The sequence below is a fragment of the Microcaecilia unicolor genome, chromosome 7 (assembly GCF_901765095.1).
Source record: "Microcaecilia unicolor chromosome 7, aMicUni1.1, whole genome shotgun sequence".
Classification (NCBI taxonomy): domain Eukaryota; kingdom Metazoa; phylum Chordata; class Amphibia; order Gymnophiona; family Siphonopidae; genus Microcaecilia; species Microcaecilia unicolor.
In genome coordinates, this window is record NC_044037.1 from 144,970,020 (window position 1) to 144,992,764 (window position 22,745).

A 22,745-nucleotide genomic window follows, 5' to 3' on the forward strand; every position below is an offset into this window, starting at 1 on the left:
ATTCTCAAAGTGGAACATATTCCAAACACTTAAATGAAAATAAAATGATTTTTTTTTTACCTTTGTTGTCTGGTGACTTTCTTTTCTGATCATGCTGGGCCAGTATCTGATTCTGCTGCTTATCTGTCCTCTTAACTCCGGTTTCCAGGGCTTCCTTTCCAATTATTTCTTTCCTTTCCTCCTTTCTTCTTCATTTCTGGTCCTCAGCTTCTGCCTATTTTCTTCATCCATGTGCAGTTTTTCTCCTCTCTTCCTTTTCCCTCATTTCATCTCCTTCATCTCTCTTCCCTCCCCTCTATGTCCAGCAATTTCTCCTCTCTCCCTGAGCCCTGCCCTCCCATCCATGCTCCTCTGTCTCCTGCCCCCTCCATTCATCCCTATCCAGCAATTCCCCTCTCTCCCTGAGCCCTGCCCTCCCACCCATGCTCCTCTGTCCCCTGCCCCCTCCATTCATCCCTATTCAGCAATTCCCCTTTCTCCCCTGAGCCCTGCCCTGCAATCCATATCCATCCATGCCCATCTGGTCCCCTGCCCCCTCCATTCATCCCTATCCAGCAATTCCCCTCTCTCCCTGAGCCCTACCCTCCCATCCATCCATGCCAATCTGTCCCTGCCCCCTCCATTCATCCCTAACCAGCAATTCCCCTCTCTCCCTTCTATGAACCCTGCCCTCGCATCCATGCTCCTCTCTCCCCTGCCCTTCCGCTCCCATGTCCCGACTCCCAACTGCCCGCCCTCTTCTCCCCCCCTCCAACATCCCTTTCCTTTTTTCTTTTAAATTTACCCTCCGTCCGGCAGCGCAGGCGCAGCGTCAGTGAAGGAGGCGGCGCTCCCGACGTGTCTGTCTAGCTTTCCCTTCGCTAAGTGTCCCGCCTTCTTCTGACGTCATTTCCTTGATTGTCAGAAGAAGGCGGAACACTGAGCGAAGGGAAGGCTAGACATGTCGGGAGCGCCGCCTCCTTCACTGACACTGCACCTGTGCTGCCGGACGGAGGTAAATTTAAAAGGAGAAAAAAAAGGAAAGGGATCTTGTGGGAGAGAAGAGGGCGGGCAGTTGGGCAATGGGAGCGGGAGGGCTAGGTAAGCATGGTGCGGCGGCGCCCCCCTGCCCGTGCTTACCCCGCTTACCGTGTTGGCACGGCCCTGCTTTGAGTGCTCATATTTCTTCCAAGATGGCCAGTCTGCCCTTTCTGCGGCGAAACGGGTTCAACCCGATAATGTTTACTATTTTTACCAGATGCCATGAGTTATAGTGCTGTTAATGCATTAGTTAGATTGTAATTAGTTACATATGGTTATTTGATAATCCGATTGATTGTAGGAGTCTTAGAGAGCTTAGTGATTATGCTGCCATCTCAGTCGGTGCTCCACAGTGCCCCTAGCAAACTAACTGTTATATTTTCTAACTTCCTAGAATTGTGGAATTAAATTTAACTGCCAGACCCACGACCATTCTTCTAATGTTTGGAGATCCCTTCTCATAGTGTCTTCTCCCTCCAGGGTATCCAACTCTATTGTCTATCTTCTTGTCATCCACAAAAGGCAAACTTTTCCTTCTAATCCTATAGAGATGTCTTGCACAAATATATTAAACAGAATCAGCCCCAGCACAGACCCATGAGGCACTCCACTACTCACCTTCCTTTCCTCTGAGTGGATTCCATTTAGCACTACCCTCTGCCTTCTGTTGGTCAACCAGTTTCCTATCCAGTTTCACCACTTTGGGTCCTAAGTTCAGCCCTCTCAGCCTATTCACGAGTGTTCTGTGAGGGACCGTATCAAAGGCTTTGCTGAAATCCAAGTAGACTACATCTATCGTACGTCCTTCATCCAGTTCTTTGGTCACCCAGTCAAAGAAGTCAATCAGATTTGTCTGACAGGATTTTCCTTTGGTAAAGCCAGTGTTGCCTCGGATCTTGTAACCCATTGGCTTCTAGAAAGTCCACTATCCTTTCCTTTAGCATCGATTCCATTATTTTTCCTACCCACCAACGTGAGGCTTACCAGCCTGTAGTTTCCCACTTCTTCCCTGTCTCCACTTTTGTGAAGAGGGACCAAATCAGCTCATTGCTAATCCCTCAGTACCTCTACAGTCTCTAAAGGTCTATTAAATAAATCCTTAAGAAGTCCCGCCAGGACTCCTGTGAAAAATTAAAGAGTCATGGGATAGGATAAAGTGTTTTGTTGTGGATTAGGAATTGGTTATTGGACAGAAAACAGAGAGTAGTGTTTAAATGGCCATTTCTCTCAATGGAGGAGGGTGAATAATGGAGTGCTGCAGAGATCTGTATTAGGACTGGTCCTATTTAACATATTTAGAAATGATCTGGAAATCAGAATGACAAGTGAGGTGATTCAATTTGCTGATGACACAAAAACTATTTAAGGTTGTTTAAAACCATGCGGACAGTGACAAATTGTAGGAAGAACTTAGGAAATTGAAAGGCTGGGTTTCCAAATGGCAAATGAAATTGAATATGGACAAATGCAAGTGATGCACATCAGGAAGAATAATCTGAATCATAGTTACCTGATGCTAAGGCCCACCCTGGGAGTCAGCACCCAAGAATAAGATCTAGATGTCATAGACAATACACTCTAGATCTTCTGCCCAGTGTGTTGCGGCATTCAAAAAAGCAAACAGGATGCTAGGAATAAGAACATGAATACTAATGCCTCGTTTATCACTCCATGGTACAACCTCACCTTGAGTATTGCATTCTATTTTTTTCACTTAAAGGTGATTCTAAACACGTGGGGTTCTTGTCAGTCCGAAGTTGTTGATTATACTTCATCAACATATTGGGTTTTTCAAGTCCTAGATTAATATAAGGAGTTGAGATTTGAGCACTTTAATCAGTAAGTTAGTAAAAGTTATTACCCCTCCTTTCGTTTTTTGACTACAGACTTTTTTCTTCCATTATTTAAAAGTTTCCGGACGTTTTTACTCTGTAGATTTTTTGCGGAAGGTGGAGGAGCCTATGATGTTAGCCATTACAGTTGGTGTCCCATTTTAAAGGTACCATGGGCTTTGAGGCTAATTTTTAATATATACATATATATACACAATTGATTAGAGAATGCAAAATCTACAACATTTTTTAGAGTAATGATTCTTTATAGATTCAATTCTGGTCGCCATATCTCAAAAAAGATATAGTGGAATTAGAAAAGGTTCAAAGAAGAGCGACCAAAATGATAAAGGGGATGGAACTCCTCTCATATGAGGAAACACTTGGAAAAGAGACAGCTTAGGGGAGATATGATTGAGGTCTACAAAATCTTGAGTGGTGTAGAACAAGTAGACGTAAATCGATTTTTTACTCTTTCAAAAATTACAAAGACTAAGGGATACTCAATGAGGTTACATGGAAACACTTTACTTTTACAACAAATAGGAGGAAATATTTTTTCACTCACAAATAGTTAAGCTCTGGAACTCATTGCCACAGGATGTGTAATAGTGGTTAGTGTATCTGGTCTGGGTTAAAAAAAGGTTTGGACAAGTTCTGGAGGAAAAAATCCATACTCTGCTATTGAGATAGACATGAAGAAGCCACTGCTTGTCCTGGAATTGGTAGCATGGAATGTTGCTACTATTTGGGTTTCTGCTAGAAACTTGTGACCTGAATTGGACACTAGAATACTGGGCTAGATGGAGCATTGGTCTGAGCCACTATGGCTATTCTTATGTTCTTATGATTAGTGCATGGTTAGAACATGAGCCCTTCCTGCCTGCAAAATAGGTGTTGCTAAGAGCTCATGCACTAATGGCCAAACACTGATTGGGAAATAAGAATGTGCCCATTAATTGAAGAAATGGATAATTGGCCATTTTACAGCCATGCTAAAAGTGGCCTCTGTGCGCAGAGGAACTGATGTGCTAGTCATAGTTTCAGGCCACATTTTAGCGCAGCTTAGTAAAAGGGCCCCTTTCTTGGGCTTCCCAAATGGCCTTTTATATAATGTCCATGCCGCATGCAATCACTCCTTTCAGTTTTTTAAAACAAATTTCCCCATTTTTTTCATTGCTTTCTTTTTTAAAACTAAGGGGGTCCTTTTACTAAGGTGCACTGATAAATGGCCTGCGTTACTGTAGGCGCGGGTTTTGGGTGTGCCGCGAATCATTTTCAGAGCACCTACAAAAAATGCCTTTTTAAAATTTTTGCCAAAAATGGACGTGTGGCAAAATGAAAATTGCCGCGCGTCCATTTTGGGTCTGAGATCTTACCACCAGCCATTGACCTAGCGGTAAAGTCTCACGTGGTAACCGGGGCGTTAATGTCCGATTACACATGGCCGAAAATAAAAACTACTTTCCTGATTCGCGTATAAGACGTCTGCAAAAAAATGAATTACTGCAAGAGCCACGCGGTAGCAGGGCGGGTAACTCCATTTTGACGCGCGTAGACGCTTACGCGGCTTAGTAAAGGGCTCCTAAGTGCACAGTAGCAGATTTATTTTAGCATCTTCATTCTAAAGATGACACATTGTTTGCATTGTGATCACTATTGTCTAGCAGCACCACCATCATTACCCCCTTGAATGATGTTCTGCATACCAGTAATGACTAGATCTAAAGTACATTCTGCACTGGTCAGATCCTGTACTAACTGCTCATGAATCAGTCATTTGTGGAGTCTAGGAACTTTACTTCCCTTGAATGGTCTAATGAGACATTTATCTAATCAATATTATGGTAACTGAATTTTTTATGCACAATCCCACTCATTCTATAAACGGTGTGCAAAGTTGTGCATGAAAATGCATGTGCACGTTATAGAATACCTCACTTACACATATAACTTATTTGTTTAATTGAACCTTAACTGGTACTTAAGTCATTAACTGGCATTAACTAACACTACTTGGAACTAAGCAGTTACACATGTGTGGTATGGACTTATTCTATAAAGTTGGCACCTAAATTCCATGGCATGCAAATGCAAAGGGTGGGGTATGGGTCAGAGGCTTGCTGGCTATTCTAGTGCACACTGTATAGAATAATGCAATTGCCACAATTAGACACAAATAGTTACTTCTGCCATATAACAGGTGTAAGCGGTTGCACGTATATTTAGGTGCATCTTTGATGACTTAACCTGGTATGCTATAATGGTTCCAGCACACTATTTGGCCATTATAGAATACTAGCTTAGTGCTCGCTTTTTAGGTGCCAGAATTGTGGTGTTCTATATAGAATTACTGCCTATGGTCCTTATTGACTAATACTTAGGCTCCCTTTTACTAAGCTGTGTTAAGTAGTTAATGTGGGCCCACACTAATGTCTTCTGCCTGGAAAAGTTGCCTAATGTGGGAGTGGGTGGGAGATGTGTGTGATATGGGCAGGCAGAGGTGTGGTTGCTTTGACAGTTAGCACAAAAGTTGGTACTGCATGCTGTCATGACTGCTGATGGTGTAGCTGAATCTACCAGCAGTCTGGTAACACAGTGCGCTGTCAGAAGAGGTGTGGTGGTTGCTCCCCCAATCCCCCTGAGCAAAATCCTGACCCCTTGACCCAAATCCCCTGATGGCAATCTCAACCCCAGGAGCTGATAGCAGTCCAGACCCCCCAGAACAGACTCTGAACCCCACCAATGCAATCCACACCACCTCCAACAGTATTGAATTATCCTAATGTCAAATTCAGCTTGGTGAAAACTGAATATATGCACACTATTTTACTCTCCTGAAATAAATGCATCTCAAAATATGGCTTTTTAAAAAACAGTTAAATGTAAAGTTGGTGAATACTTTTATTTGGTCAGTCTGGGGCAAGTCATTTTACCTGATGACAGTTTTCAAAAGGATTTGGCCAAGTAACTAAAGGGGGAGGGGGCTCATGTAACCAAAATATGTGCTAATGCAGTTTAACAGATATATTGTTTTACAATAAACCCTGACAGGTAACCTGGCTAGATATAGAGGGTGTGAAAACTGCACCCCTCTGAGATAGGTATATTAACCCATGGAAAGTAGGCCATCCTGTAGTTAGGGTGAGATATAGAAGGGAAAATACAAAGAAATATTTCCCTGTGTGTGCATACCCTGCAGATAAAACAAATGGAAGGCTGACAGGTTCTTCTGTGCACCTATCCAATTTTCCCTTTGAAAATTAGCTACAAACATATTGGTACACATTTGCCTGCAATTGAAAATTGATTTCATAAAGGGCAGTGTAGAGAAAAATATACAAAGAATGTTCCATAAGACTGATTTAAATAATAGACTACCAGTTAATTTCACTGGCTTACAAATTGCATGAGTCCTGAGGTCAACCTTTGTAGAAACGTTCCAATATGCATAGTTTGCAGGTTTCATAAGTCTCTTGTTGTATACCAATAAATCATAATCAAACCGTCATAAAATCCACCTGCAGTATCTTTTTTCATATTATGACTCACCTGTGTCTGAAATCTCCAAAGTATCTGTAGTGATAAACAGATTTGCATTTGCAAAAGCTGCTGAATTTGGTTGGGCTATCTCTGTAAAAGGAAAATCAAATATATAAGATGGAAAACATGATAAAATACAAATATTTGAATGTCTTGATCACATATCCTTCTGTCTCCTCTCTTAGGTATAAAGTTTCAGCATTATCTGAACCCCCAACATTCCAAAAACAGTTTGGTTGGCTAGGTTTTGGGTGATTTCCAGCTGCAACATGTATTTGTGCACTGTGGTTTGTTGCCTAAAGTTAATAAGCATAAGGCTTAAAATCAACGCTAAGCAACAATTCCTGATCATCTTCCAGAAATGCCTTTAGTGCCACCCATTTGTGAATGGCTAATTTAACCACTCAATCCCTGGTCAGTTTTTCAGTTATGTGCTTCAAAATTAGATCCGATTCTCAATACCTTTGTTGTAAAACAAAACACAGTGTGAATCCCGTTTGCACACTTACAACCACTGCATGTATGCTCATGTATTGAAAATGAGAGGAAAAGACCTCATGCTACTGTGGCTCTACTCAGTTACTTTTAACCGGAAAAATACTGTTAGCACACAGTTAAAAAGTAATCATAGGCAAAAAAACCCTCTCATTAACTCTTAACAACGTGGTGCAATAGTCAAAATCGAAAACCACTTATCTTGATTAGAAAGCATTCAATCTGTGCTCCGCTGCTCCGTGAATATTTTCAAAGAGTGAGGTCCCAAAGGACCCGTTTCGCTGCTGCTTTTTCAAAATCATCTGGTCTCCATCCCACAATAAGAAAACATCATCTATATACCGTTTCACAATACCTGACGTTTTCTTATTGTGGGATGGAGATCAGATGATTTTGTCCAGATTCATGGAATGGTTGAATACCAGGAACTCCGCCCTTGTATTTACCCATGAAGTGTCTGAGGAGCAGATTCCTTTTTTGGATGTGTGGATCCTTAAACAAGATAGGGGCTTCAAAACCAGAGTGTTCAAGAAACCAACTGATAGGAACACTTTGTTACAATTTCAAAGCAATCATCCAGTTGCTTTAAAACGAAGTTTACCCTTTTCACAATTTTTGAGACACAGAAGGATATGCAGTGACATCAAGGACTATAAAACCCAAGCTGGGGACCTGTTGACAGCATTAGACTCGGGGATATCCAGCAAAGCTTTTGAGAAGCTCGTACACAAGAGCGAGATTTAACAATCGGGACCTGTTTAACAAGCATCAATCTGTATCTAGGGACCTATGTGAAACTTTTGTAGTATGGTATGCAACGGGAGGGGAAGAGGTGGCGGGAATCATACATAAGAATTGGGACATCATTCAAACTAATAAGTATTCAAGAATCATGGACTGCATGTAGCTTTTTCACAAGGCCACAATCTGAAAGAAATTGTAAGTCTGGCAGACCTGTTGGATCATGGTTTGGAGACAGGTGGCCATTTTAGATGTGGCTCCTGCAGGTATTGTGACATGTCCATTGAATGCACTGAGTTTTATTAACCCAGGGGACAGATGTACCTACAAGCAGTGATGCCGAACAACATGCATGTCTGAATATGTGGTTTATGTTTTACAATGTCCTTGCCTAAAGTGGTATGTGGGAAAGACCCAGCCAAACTTTTCGGTAAGACTAAGTGAACATAAATCATGCATATCCAACAATAAGTTGGGAGCGCTGCTGGTAGCCCATTGCAAGGAATTGGGCCATTCTTTTGACTCCTTCACAGGGTGGATAATTGACAGTGTCCCCGACTGCAAACGTGGAGGGGACCGTGGCAAAGCTTTATTACAATGCGAACAGCGCTGGATCCATAGATTGGATACCTTGGAACCCAAAGGATTGAACTCTAGGATCTATTGGACTGCTTTTTTCACGTGATTCAGTTTTTGACAGATACCACATTTTCTTTCTTTTTTGACAGAAGACCGCAGCGTTTTGTGAACACTGGACTTTACGAGCAGTTCCATGATCGGGTGTTACAGACGGGATGGCCAGCCTTAGTTTGGTGTTTTCTGCATTTGGATTGTTATTTCTCTTTTGATTTTGTTTTGATTTTGATCGATTTTGTTTATTTTGATTTTGAAACTTGCGGGTGTTCAGCGTCGGATGACATCATGACGCAGTAACCCGCACTTTCTAAATTGGTGGAGCTTTAAATAGCTGAGGCGCCATTTTGCCAGCTGGCTTCGCAGGACTTTTGAATTTGCAGCTCCCAGGGTACAGGAAGACTTTTGGATTCATGCATCGAATGACTGTGTTCCAGGTTTTTGAGTGCTTATTGTGGTTGTTACTGTTCCAGGTCGGACAGTGAGGACCCTTGAAAAAGCAGCAGTGAAACGGGTCCGTCGGGACCTCACTCTTTGAAAATATTCACGGAGCAGCGGAGCACAGATTGAATGCTGTCTAATCAAGATAAGTGGTTTTCGATTTTAATTATTGCACCACTTTGTTAAAAGAGTTAATGAGAGGTTTTTTTACCTATGATTACGTTTTAACTGTGTGCTAACAGTATTTTTCCGGTGTCATATGTGTGTGCCCAATGCAAAGAGCTCCTAGCTCTCAGGGAACGTGTCCGTTCTCTTGAGGCTAGAGTAGCAGACTTGGTGGAGCTGAGGGAGACAGAGAGGTACATAGAGGAGACCTACAGGGATGTTGTAGAGAAGTCCCACCTCCAGTCTGGTAGCCCCTGTGCTACCATGGAGGATGGAGGTCTCCTAGCAGGAGAGCATCACCCTGGTGAAGTAGGAAATACTCCTGTAGCCAGGACCTGCCCACCAGGGGATGTACTATCCTCTCGCACCGAGGATATGTTTCCAAGTGCTGCCTGGGAGGGAACGGTTAGGACAGCTGTTGTAGTTGGTGATTCGATCATTAGGTATATAGATAGCTGGGTGGCTGGTGGATGTGGAGAATCGCCTGGTGACTTGCCTGCCTGGTGCGAAGGTGGCGGACCTCATGCGTCACCTAGATAGGATTTTAGATAGTGCTGGGGAGTGGTACATGAGGGTATCAATGACATAGGAAAATGTGGGAGTGAGTTTCTGCAAGACAAATTTAGGCTCTTAGGTAGAAAGCTCAAATCCAGATCCTCTAGGGTAGCATTTTCTGAAATGCTACCCGTTCCACTCGCAGGGCCCAAGAGACAGGCAGAGCTCCGGCGTCTCAATGCATGGATGAGACGATGGTGCAGAGAGGAGGGTTTTAGATTTGTTAGGAACTGGGCAACATTCTGGGGAAGGGGGGAGCCTATTCCGAAAGGATGGGCTCCACCTTAACCAGGGTGGGACCAGGCTGCTGGTGTCGGCAATTAAAAAGGAGCTAGAACAGCTTTTAAACTAGAAACAGGGGGAAGGCCGACAGTCACTCAAAAGCGCATGATTCGGGATAAGGTATCTTCCAAAGATATAACCAAAACAGGGAAGATAGGGTATCCTGATAGTGAGGTTGCAAAAGAGACCGTAGTAGATCAGGTGTCCTTAAATAAAATAAAATCAAATAAAGATTGCAAATTAATACTGTCAAGTACTGAGCATGATGTAAATAGGAACAACAAACATAGTTTGAAATGTCTATATGCGAATGCCAGGAGCCTAAGAAATAAGATGGGAGAGTTAGAATATATTGCACTAAATGAAAAATTAGATATAATAGGCATCTCTGAGACCTGGTGGAAGGAGGATAAACAGTGGGACACTGTCATACCGGGATACAAATTATATCATAGTGATAGGGTGGATCGAATTGTGGAGGGGTAGCATTGTATATTAACGAGAGCCTTGAATCAAATAGATTGAAAATTCTGCAGGAAGCAAACACTTCTTGGAATCACTGTGGATTGAAATTCCATGTGTAAAGGGGAAAAGGATAGTGATAGGAGTGTACTACCGTCCGCCTGGCCAGGATGAACAGACGGATGCAGAAATGTTAAAGGAATTAGGGACGCAAACAAACTGGGCAACAGAATAATAATGGGTGATTTCAATTACCCCGATATTGACTGGGTAAATGTAACATCGGGACACGCTAGGGAGGTAAAATTCCTTAAGGACAGCTTTATGGAGCAGGTGGTACAGGAGCCGATGAGAGAAGGAAAATTTTTAGACCTAGTCCTTACTGGAGTGCATGATCTGGTGTAGGAGGTAATGGTGCTGGGGCCGCTTGATAAAAGGAGACTATGATAAAATGAGAAGAACGGTGAAAAAAAACTTAGAGGAGCAACTGCGAGGGTCAAAAATTTACATCAAGCATGGATGCTGTTCAAAAACACCATCCTGGAAGCCCAGGCCAAATATATTCCACGTATTAAAAAAGGAGGACGGAAGACCAAAAGACAGCTGGTGTGGTTAAAAAGTGAGGTGAAGGAAGCTATAAGAGCTAAAAGAAAATCCTTCAGAAAATGGAAGAAGGAACCGACTGAAAATAATAAGAAACAGCATAAGGTATGTCAAGTCAAATGCAAAGTGCTGATAAGGAAGGCTAAGAGGGACTTCGAAAAAAAGATTGCGTTTTTAGGTATATTAAAAGCAGGAAGCCGGCAAAAGAATCGGTTGGACCGCTAGATGACCGAGGAGTAAAAGGGGCGATCAGGGAAGAGAAAGCCGTAGCGGAGAGATTAAATGAATTCTTTGCTTCGGTCTTCACCATGGAAGATTTGGGTGGGATACCGGTGCCGGAAATGGTATTCGAAGCTGACGAGTTGGAGAAACTTAATGAATTCTCTGTAAACCTGGAGGATGTAATGGGGCAGTTCTACAAACTGAAGAGTAGCAAATCTCCTAGACCGGATGGTATTCATCCCAGAGTACTCACAATGGAGTAGGGTAGTTAGTGGGGTTCCTCAGAGGTCTGTGCTAGGGCTGCCGCTTTTTAATATATTTATAAATGATTTAGAGATGGGAGTAATTAGCGAGGTAATTAAATTTGCTGATGACACAAAGTTATTCAAAGTCGTTAACTCGCGACAGGATTGTGGAAAATTACAGAAGGACCTTATGAGACTGGGAAACTGGGTGGCTAAATGGCAGATGACATTAATGTGAGCAAGTGCAAGGTGATGCATGTGGGAAAAAAGAACCCGAATTATAGCTACGTCATGCAAGGTTCCACGTTAGGAGTTACGGACCAAGAAAGGGATCTGCGTGTCGTCGTCGATAATACACTGAAACCTTCTGCTCAGTGTGCTGCTGCGGCTAGGAAAGCCGAATAGAATGTTGGGTATTATTAGGAAAGGTATGGAAAACAGGTGTGAGGATGTTATAATGCGATTGCACCTTGAGTACTGTGTTCAATTCTGGTCACCGCATCTCAAAAGATATAGTGGAATTAGAAAAGGTGCAGAGAAAGGCGACGAAAATGATAAAGGGGATGGGACGACTTCCCTATGAGGAAAGGCTAAAGCGGCTAGGGCTCTTCAGCTTGGAGAAAAGGCGGCTGAGGGGAGATATGATAGAGGTCTATAAAATAATGAGTGGAGTGGAATGGGTAGATGTGAAGCGTCTATTTACGTTTCCAAAAATACTAGGATTAGGGGGCATGCAATTAAGCTACAATGTAGTAAATTTAAAACAAATCTGAGAAAAGTTTTCTTCACTCAACGTGTAATTAAACTCTGGAATTTGTTGCCAGAGAATGTGGTAAAGGCAGTTAGCTTAGCGGAGTTTAAAAAGGTTTGGCCAGCTTCCTAAAGGAAAAGTCCATAGACCATTATTAAATGGACTTGGGGAAAATCCACTATTTCTAGGATAAGCTGTATAAAATGTTTTGTACTTTTTTGGGATCTTGCCAGGTATTTGTCACCTTTATTGACCACTGTTGGAAACAGGATGCTGGGCTTGATGGACCTTTGGTCTTTCCCAGTATGGCAATACTTATGTACTTATTTACTTATGAGTAGAGCCACAGTAGTACGAGGTCTTTTCCTCTCATTTTATTTATTTGTTTGTTGCATTTGTACCCCACATTTTCCCACCTATTTGCAGGCTCAATGTGGCTTACATAGTACTGTCAAAGGCATTTGCCCAGTCGGTGGACAACAAATACAAAAGTTGTATAGTGATTGTATAAGGTATAAGTGGAGGGTCGGAATGGATGAAGATTGCGTGATGTCCTGTTCGATCATAGTCATGCTGTGTTGGTAGGTGAGGAGGGTTTCGTGGGGTCGTTGGGGTAGGCCTTTTTGAAGAGGTTGGTTTTTAGTGATTTCCTGAAGTTCAAGTGGTCGTGGATTGTTTTCACAGCTTTTGGGAGCTCATTGTGCGCTTATGTAGGAGAAGCCGGCTGCGTAAGTTGTTTTGTATTTCAGTCCTTTTGCAATTTGGGTATTGTAGGTTTAGGTAGGATCTTGACGATCTGACTTTGTTTCTTATTGGTAAGACTATAAGGTCTGTCATGCACCCTGGGACTACGCCGTACATGATTTTGTGGACTAAGGTGCAGATTTTGAAGATGATACTTTCTTGGATTGGGAGCCAATGCAACTTTTCTTGGAGGGGTTTGGCACTTTTGAAGCGTGTTTTGCTAAATATCAGCCTGGCTGCTGTATTTTGGGCGGTCTGGAGTTTTTTTAATGAGTTGTTCTTTGCAGCCCGCGTAGATTCCGTTGCAATAATCTGCATGGTTTAGGACCATTGATTGTATTAGATATTGAAAAGTTGCTCTTGGGAAGAAAGGTTTTAATCATTTGAGCTTCCACATTGAATAGAACATTTTCTTTGTTACAGAGTTTACTTGGCTCTCGAGGGTAAGGTTACGATCAAGTGTAACACCGAGTATTTTCAAACTGTCCGAGGTAGGGAGGGTATGTCCTGGAGTATTAATGGTTGTGGGTTTGTATTTATTATATGGAGGGGAGAGGATGAGGCAATGCGTTTTTTTGGTGTTCAGTTTCAGTTGGAATGAGTTTGCCCAGATTTCAATACATGAGCATACATGCAGTGGTTGTAAGTGTGCAAACGGGATTCACACTGTGTTGTTTTTCAAAGTGACAAATCCATCTCACTAATTTTTAGAGTTAGATGATTAGACTTTTTAAAATTGATGTGCGGCATCAATATACGTCAATAGCAGCATCTACAGAAATTGCATAAATGTATAAATGATAATTTTAGAATGCTGCTATTTGCACATGGAGATGGCACAGAATGCCTAGGTTCAAAGGGGCACACGTTGGGCACGGTTTGGTTGGGTAAGCAAAGATACTTACCTGTAGCAGGTATTCTCCGAGGACAGCAGGCTGATTGTTCTCACATGTGGGTCGGCGTCCACGGCGGCCCCCAGGACAGAAAGATTTTCCAGTAAAATCTAAAACTTTTGTGACAGCCAGCAGGACGCAGGACAGACGCACCGCGCATGCGCAGCCATCTTTCCGCCCATGCGCGTCCGTTCCTGCCTCAGTTATATCAAAAGCAAATAAAGAATAAAACAACAACTCCAAAGGGGAGGTGGGCGGGTTGGTGAGAACAATCAGCCTGCTGTCCTCGGAGAATACCTGCTACAGGTAAGTATCTTCGCTTTCTCCGAGGACAAGCAAGCTGCTTGTTCTCACATGTGGCGTATCCCTAGCCCCCAGGCTTACTCAAAACAACAAAAAAGGTCAATTGGGCCTTGCAACGGCGAGGACATAACTGAGATTGACCTACGAAGAAACAACTAACTGAGAGTGCAACCTGGAACAGAATAAAAATGGGCCTAGGGGAGTGGAGTTGGATTCTAGACCCCGAACAGATTCTGCAGCACCGACTGCCCAAACTGACTGCCACATCGGGAATCCTGCTGAAGGCAGTAATGAGATGTGAATGTGTGGACTGATGACCACGTCACAGCCTTGCAAATCTCCTCAATAGTGGCTGACTTCAAGTGGGCCACTGACGCTGCCATGGCTCTAACACTATGAGCCATGACATGACCCTCAAGAGTCAGCCCAGCCTGGGCTTAAGTGAAGGAAATGCAATCTGCTAGCCAATTGGAAATGGTGCATTTCCCGACAGCAACTCCCCTTCTGTTGGGATCAAAAGAAACAAACATTTGGGTGGACTGTCTGAAGGGGCTTGTCCGCTCACATAGAAGGCCAAATGCTCTCTTGCAGTCCAATGTATGCAACTGACGTTCAATAGGGTGGGTATGAGGACGGGGAAAGAATGCTGGCAAGACAATTGACTGGTTCAGATGGAACTCTGACACCACCTTCGGCAAGAACTTAGGGTGCGTACGGAAGACTACTCTGTTATGATGAAATTTAGTATAAGGAGCATGGGCTACCAAGGCTTGAAGCTCACTATGAGCTGAAGTAACAGCCACCAAGAAAGTGACCTTCCAAGTCAAGAACTTCAGATGGCAGGAATCTAGTGGCTCAAAAGGAGCTTTCATCAGCTGGGTGAGGACAACGTTGAGATCCTATGACACTGGTGGAGGTTTGACAGGGGACTTTGACAAAAGCAAACCTCTCATGAAGCGAAGAACTAAAGGCTGTCCAGAGATAAGCTTACCCTCTACACGATAATGGAAAGCACTAATTACACTAAAATGGACTCTTACGGAATTGGTCTTCAGACCAGACTCTGACAAGTGTGGAAGGTATTCAAGCAGGGTCTGTGTAGGACAAGAACGAGGATCTAGGGCCTTGCTGTCACACCAGACGGCAAACCTCCTCCATTTAAAAGAATAACACCTCTTTGTGGAATCTTTTCTGGAAGCAAGCAAGACTCGGGAGACACCCTCAGAAAGACCCAAGGAGGTGAAGTCTATGCTCTCAACATCCAGGCCGTGAGAGCCAGAGACTGGAGGTTGGGATGCAGAAGCGCCCCTTCGTTCTGAGGGTTGGAAAACAGTCCAATCTTCACGGTTCTTCGGAGGACAACTCCAGAAGTAGAGGGAATCAAATCTGACGCGGCCAAAAGGGCGCAATCATAATCATGGTTCCGCGATCTTGCTTGAGTTTCAGCAAAGTCTTCCCCACCAGAGGTATGGGAGGATATGCATACAGAAGGCCCTTTCCCCAATGAAGAAGAAAGGCATCTGACGCTAGCCTGTCGTGGGCCTGAAGCCTGGACAGAACTGAGGGACCTTGTGATTGATCTGAGTGGCAAAAAGATCCACCGAGGGGGTGCCCCACGCTCGGAAGATCTTGTGAACTACGCCCGAGTTGAGCGACCACTCGTGAGGTTGCATTATCCTGCTCAATCTGTGGCCAGACTGTTGTTTACCGCCTGCCAGATACGTGGCCTGGAGAATCATGCCATGACGGCGAGCCCAAAGCCACATCTGGACGGCTTCCCGACACAGAGGGCGAGATCCGGTGTCCCCCTGTTTGTTGATGTAGTACATGGCAACCAGGTTGTCTGTCTGAATTAGAATAATTTGATTGGACAGCCGATCTCTGAAAGCCTTTAGGGTGTTCCAGACAGCTCGCAACTCCAGAAGATTGATCTGAAGACCGGATTCCTGGAGGGACCAAGCTCCCTGAGTGTGGGGCCCATCTACATGCGCTCCCCACCCCAGGAGAGATGCCTCCGTGGTCAGCACTTTTTGAGGCTGAAGAATTTGGAAGGGACGTCCCAAGGTCAAATTGGATCGAATTGTCCACCACTGAAGGGAATTGTGAAATTCGGTGGACAGTTGGATCACATCCTCTAGATTCCCCGCGGCTTGATACCACTGGGAAGTTAAGGTCCATTGAGCAGATCTCATGTGAAGGTGTGCCATGGGCGTCACATGAACAGTGGAGGCCATGTGGCTCAGAAGTCTCAATATCTGCCGAGCTGTGATCTGCTGAGACGCTCTGGCCCAGAAAACCAGGGACAGAAGATTGTCTGCCCTCACCTTGGGAAGGTAGGCCCGAGCTGCCTGAGAGTCCAGCAGAGCTCCTATGAATTCTAGTTGTTGAACTGGAAGGAGATGGTACTTTGGGTAATTTATAACAAACCTGAGTAGCTCCAGGAGTTTGAGAGTCATCTGCATGGACTGTAGAGCTCCTGCCTCCGAGGTGTTCTTCACCAGCCAATCATCAAGATAAGGGAACACAGGCATAGGCGCCCCGTATAAGAGGCTTGGGGAGGCTAAGCCTCCCCAGCCCAATCGTGGACTTCCGCTTGTGATATAGCTCACCCTCCCGCCCCGCGCATTTTGATCTTTTATTTCCGTGGCAGCGACGTCAATGAGGAAAAAGACTACAGGCTCGCCGCCAGCTTCTCCCTTCTCTCTGCACACAGTGTCCCGCCTTCTGCGGTGATGCATTTCCTGTTTCCGCGAGAGCGGGACATTGTGTGCAGAGAGAAGGGAGAAGCTGGCGGCGAGCCTGTAGTCTTTTCCTTCATTGACGTCGCTGCCACGGAGCGTATGGAGGTAAGCTCCGCCCCCTTTAGCCTCCCCAAACAGTTGGGCTACCGACCGTCTATGAACACAGGCACTCCCAGTCTGCACAGGGATGCTGCAACAACTGCCACGCACTTTGTAAAGACCCTGGGCGCAGACGAGAGACCATAGGGTAGCACACAATACTGAAAATGCTGTGTTCCCAGACGAAATCGAAGATAATTCCTGTGAGCTGGAAGTATCGGGATGTGTGTAAGCATCCTTTAAGTCCAGAGAGCATAGCCAATTGTTTTTTTGAATCATGGGAAGAAGGGTGCCCAGGGAAACCATCCTGAACTTTTCTTGGACCAGATATTTGTTCAGGGCCCTTAGGTCTAGGATGGGACGCGTCCCCCCTGTTTTCTTTTGCACAAGGAAGTACCTGAAATAGAATCCCAGCCCTTCTTGCCCTGGTGGAATGGGCTTGACTGCATTGGCTGAGAAGGGCGGAGAGTTCCTCTGCAAGTACCTGCCTGTGCTGGAAGCTGAAGGACTGAGCTCCCGGTGGGCAACTTGGAGGAGTGGAGACCAAATTGAGGGAGTACCCTAACCGGACTATTTGAAGAACCCACCGATTGGAGGTTATGAGAGGTCACTTTTGGTGAAAAAATTTTAACTTACCTCCGACTGGCAGACCGTCCGGCACAAGTATGTTTATGGTGGCTATGCTCAGCTGGAGCCAATCAAAAGCCCGTCCCTTGCTTTTGCTGGGGAGCTGCAGGGTCCTGCCTGGGCGCACGCTGTTGACGCGAACGAGCGCGCTGGGGCTGAGCCTGAGAAGGCTATTGAGAAGGTGGATTGTACCTACGCTTATTGTAAGCATAGGGAGCAGTCCACCTTCCCCAGAAAAATCGTCTACCTGTTGAGGTAGATGCTGAAGGCGCCCAGTGGGAGAGTTTGTTGAGAGCGGTTTCCCGCTCTTGGAGCTGCTCTACCACCTGCTCGACCTTCTCGCCAAAAATATTATCCCCCCGTCAAGGAACATCTGCAAGCCACTGCTGGGTCCAATTGTCCAGGTTAGAGGCACGCAGCCATGAGAGTCTGCACATCACTATACCTTGAGCAGCGGACGTGGATGCAACATCGAAAGTGTCATAAGCACCCCTGGACAGGAATTTACGACACGCCTTCAGCTGCCTGACCACCTCCTGAAAAGGCCTGGCGTGCTCCGGAGGGAGCTTATCCACCAAGTCCACCAGTTGCATAACATTGTTCCGCATGTGAATGCTCATGTAGAGCTGGTAGGACTGAATTTTGGACACGAGCAAAGAGGACTGGTAGGCCTTCCTCCCAAAAGAGTCCAAAGTCCTCTCTAGTACTTCTGGCTCTCTTGAGAGCAGAATCCACAACCACAGAGTCATGAGGTAACTGGGACCTCATCAACTCAGATTCTCCATGGATCCGATACTGGGACTCCGCTCTCTTGGGGATGGTGAGGTTAGATAATGGTTTCATCCAATTCCTCAGCAATGTCTCCTTAAGGACATTATGCAGAGGGGCAGTGGATGACTCCTTAGGTGGCGAAGGATAGTCAAGGACCTCGAGGCTCATCCTCATTTACCACAGGGAAGGGAATGCCCACAGACATTTCCCGGACAAAGGAGGAGAACGAAAGACTCTCCGGTGGAGAAAGCTTCCTCTCAGGTGAAGGAGTAGGATCAGAAGGAAGACCGTCCGGCACAGGTACGTTTATGGTGGCTATGCTCAGCTGGAGCCAATCAAAAGCCCATCCCTTGCTTTTGCTGGGGAGCTGCAGGGTCCTGCCTGGGCGCAAGCACCCCCGGTACCGGAACAGAGTGATGCAGCAGCCCTTCCAGAAGGCCTGGAAGAATGGCTCGAATGCTCTCCTCCAGAGTCGCTGACAAGGAAGGCTGTGGGGTCGGTACCGGAGTCAAAGTCAGAATCTGTGAAGGCCTGGGAGGTGGTACCAGGCTGTCCGAAGATCGACGCACCAACACCTCTTGTATGGAGGGTGAGCGCTCCTCCCGACATCGATGCTTTCCGGGTGCCGAATCCTTCGACACCCCAGAGCTCCCGGTACCATGTCTCAAAGGAGACCGGTGCCGATGCTTCTTCGCCTTCACTCGAAGCACGTCACTGGCACTCCTCGGTACCGACAAGGAGGACATGGAATCCACACGCCTCCTCAGGGTCGGGTCCGACATCAGTCGGTCCCGGTGGGCCTGGCCAGCAGGAGCCTTCGAGACAGGTGGAGACCCACTCGACGGCTCACTACTCCCAGCTAAAGGTGGCGTTCGGACAGCCATTACCTGCGCTCCTGATATCGATGCCATCCCCGGTGCCGATATCGATGCCGCTGACCTCGGTACCGATGTCGACGCCGAGGAATCAGTTGGAGCTCCGAAAAGACGGTCCAGAAAAGCTCTTCTCGATGCCTGTGTCCGTTTTTTCAAACTCAGACACAACTTACACACGTCTGGGCGATGGTCGGGCCCAAGGCACTGGATGCACCAGGAGTGTGGATCAGTGCCCGAGATAGACCGCTGGCACCGAGCACACTTCTTGAAGCTGCTGGAAGGCTTTGATGACATCAGTGGAAAAATCGCAGCGGTTAAATCAAACGGCTCGATCGTGCCAACAAAGGGCACAAAAAAAAGAGAACCGCGGACGGGCGGCCAAAGGAGGCCGCAACGGAAAACAAAAGGAAACTTACCAGGGCAAAAACTAAGAAAAAAAGGTTTTCGTTTTTTTTTTTTTGAAAACTGGAAAAAGAAAACAAGAAAAAGGCGACCTAAAACAAAAAGACAGCGATAAACACTAACGAAAGGCGCCTAAGTTTTTCCTGAGGACCTAAGGGAGAGAGATTGACACACAGCCACTCTCTACCGCGGAAAAGAAAAAACTGAGGCAAAAGTTTTAGATTTTACTGGAAAATCTTTCCATCCTGGGGGCCGACCCACATGTGAGAACAAGCAGCCTGCTTGTTCTTGGAGAACAAAAATTATATGAGAATTTTACTGTACTCCAGAATACCTTTGCATGATACGCACATAAGTACATGCAGTCTTGTTGGCAAGCATACTCACATAAGTATTTGGCCACAACATCTTTATGAGTCTTTTTTTCCATGTGTAAAATATTCAGAAAAAGCTTTATAAAAATATTCCCCACAATAGCTTGAAGGAATACTTTCAACTCATTTAGGGGCATAGTTATTAAAATGAGCTACTGTTAAGATGTGTTATTTTACAACTACCTTGTGCAATTTCAGCACAAAACCCATTTTATGCAATGAGACCTAGGGGGCATTTTTACTACTGTAAATTGTGGTAAAATTTGCAGTTAGTGCATACTAGTTGCAAATTTTATGTGGTACTTTTTGGGGGCATTCCCACTATTTTTTATCACAGGCTGTGTTAATGTTCTCGGCGTAAGTACCTGCTGAGAGCAGTGGCGTTGCTAGGGGGGCTGGCACCCGGGGCGGATTGCCGATGCGCCCCGCCCCCCGGGTGCAGCGCCCCCCCCTGGCGAAAGGACACCCCCGCGAAGGAACCCCCCCCCCCGCCGGGTGCACGCTGCCGGGGGGGGGGGGGGGTGCCGCGTGCACCTGACCGCCGTTGTTCCATGCTTCTTCTCTGCCCCGGAACAGGAAGTGCACCCGGGGCGGACCACACCCACCGCCCCCCCCCTAGAAACGCCACTGGCTGAGAGTTAACGTAGTACCACTTCCTGCCGCTTATTAGGAAGTGACAAGTGGTCCTGCATTAACAGTGCATTAGCCAGCTACAGTGGCATCTCTAGACAGAAATATTTGGGATGGCAACAGGGAGGCATAATTATCCCCCACCTTTTAAATAAGCTATAAAATACACACTAAGAGCAATTCTATAAATTGGGAGCTAAAGACGGGCATCATTTGTGTGCTTATGTCAGTGATACCCAAACTAGGTTCCACAGAACCCTAGGGTTCGTCAAGAAATTTGACTACTGAATCTGTTTGTATTATTAGTAAATGGGGGGGGGGGGGGTTTATGGGCATGTGAGATACATATGTAACATATAGAATACAATTAGGCACCACTAGTTACAACTGCCATTGACTTAGTGTAACTGTAAGCACCTAACTTTAGGCATACCAATGCCATCTTACCCTAGTATTCTATAACTGAATCTTGGTGCCAAGATGCTGTTATAGAATTGGTGCTTAGCACTAATTTATAGAATTGCCACATATAAGTCCCAAGGGATTTCTATGCATACAGAATCCTGTCAGCTAGTTTCAGTCACCCACAAAAACTACCCAATGTAAATGACAGCATTTCACAAATTCTTCCATTAAGGAGTGAAAAATGGATTCTATACAAGATAGACCAGAATCCAGACATACCAAGTGACTTGTTTCTAGGAGGAGGAGGGAGACATGGCTAATCTTGGTTTTGAACTTATACCCCAAAGCTGTCCCTGATTCTACCCATTGAAATCCATGCTTCAGGTCCCATAATGCATCAGTATAGGGTTGACAGAAAGCCAGAAATAGCCTAAAATCTCCCTGTTGAAACTGGGTAACTTGGTAGCTCTGAGAATCTCAATATAAACCCTGGAACTCCATTTCTGTAACACACATCGCAGTGTCCACTGCTACCTGAAAGGTAAGTGAATACATACCAGCTGATTTCTCTGTGCTTGGAGGTATAGACTCTACAGTCAGCCTGTTGAAACATAAAAGTTAATCATTGTGTCTTCCATAAATTCTCACAATTTCACTTGTAAATCATGTAAAATTTGATACTTGCAACATGCAAGGCAGGATGGAATTATATTAGTTCATCACACAGAGCAATTGATAGGAAATCATCAATTACAAAGATAACAATTTATAGAGGGATTCAGGTCACTGTGTGCTAAACCATGAATGAAGCCCTGGAGGTTTCCTTGCAACCAAAACACTAGGAACTGATACCAGCAGTGGTGTGCTGGAGCCGGCTCGCTCTGGCTCGCAAGAGCTGCTTGTTAAATTTTGACAGCTCTTGCGAGCCATGCTTACCTCCCTTCCCGCTCCCAAACATGCCCAGCGATTGCCCTTTGCCCCCACCGTCCCCTCCCGCTCCCGTCATACGTCAGAAGGTGGGACTAAGGGCACGAAGTTCATGCGAACTGCAGCAAACAGGGAGGAAAAGCTTGGGCAGCAGGGCTTTAACGTGGCGCTTCAACGGCGAGAAGGTATTTAAAAAAGATGGATGGGAGCGGGAGGGGACGGTGGGGGCGAAGGGCAATCGCTGGGCATGTTTGGGAGAGGGAGGGGAGGGCAGGGGAGGGAGGAGAATCGCTGGACATGAGATGGGAACAGGAGGGGAGGGCAGGGGAGGGAGGAGAATCGCTGGATATGGATGAGAGCAGGAGGGAAGGGCAGGGGAGGGAGGAGAATCGCTGGGCATGGATGGGTAGAGGGGGGCAGGGGAGAGAAAATAATTGCTGGACATGGATGGATAGAGGGGGCAGAGGAGAGAAGACAATTGCTGGGCATGGATGGGTAGGGGGGCAGGGGACAGAAGAGAATTGCTGAGTATGGATGGATAGAGGAGGAGAGGGGAGGGAGGAGAGTTTCAGGACATGGATGGAGGGAAGGGAAGGGAGAGAGAAGAAATGCTGGACATGGAGGGAAGATAGAGGAAGGAGATTAGATGAGGGAAAGGAAGTGAGGAAAGAAACTGCACATGGATGGAGAAAATAGGCAGAAGCTGGATCCACTGTACAGTCAAGTCTGCGGAGGACCAGAAATGAAGAAGAAAGGAGGAAAGAAAAGAAATAAATGGAAAGGAAGCCCTGGAAACGGAGTCAAGGGAACAGATAGAGAGCAGCAGAATCAGATACTGGGCCAGCATGATCAGAGAAACAAAGTCACCAGACAACAAAGGTAGAAAAAAATAATTTTATTTTCATTATAGTGTTTTCAATATGTCCACTTTGAGAATCAGGCGCTGAATGTTAAAAGTTTATAT

The 22,745-nt window shown here is 45.5% G+C and overlaps 1 protein-coding gene across 1 annotated transcript in view; it reads right to left on the bottom strand.

Annotated features, from left to right (window-relative positions):
* Positions 1 to 22,745, bottom strand: part of COL6A3 (collagen type VI alpha 3 chain) — a 722,910-nt gene that overhangs the window by 34,202 nt on the left and 665,963 nt on the right. Inside the window, 2 exon segments of the mRNA XM_030209050.1 lie at positions 6,405 to 6,485; positions 21,412 to 21,455. Coding sequence (XP_030064910.1) covers positions 6,405 to 6,485; positions 21,412 to 21,455 — 125 coding nt within the window.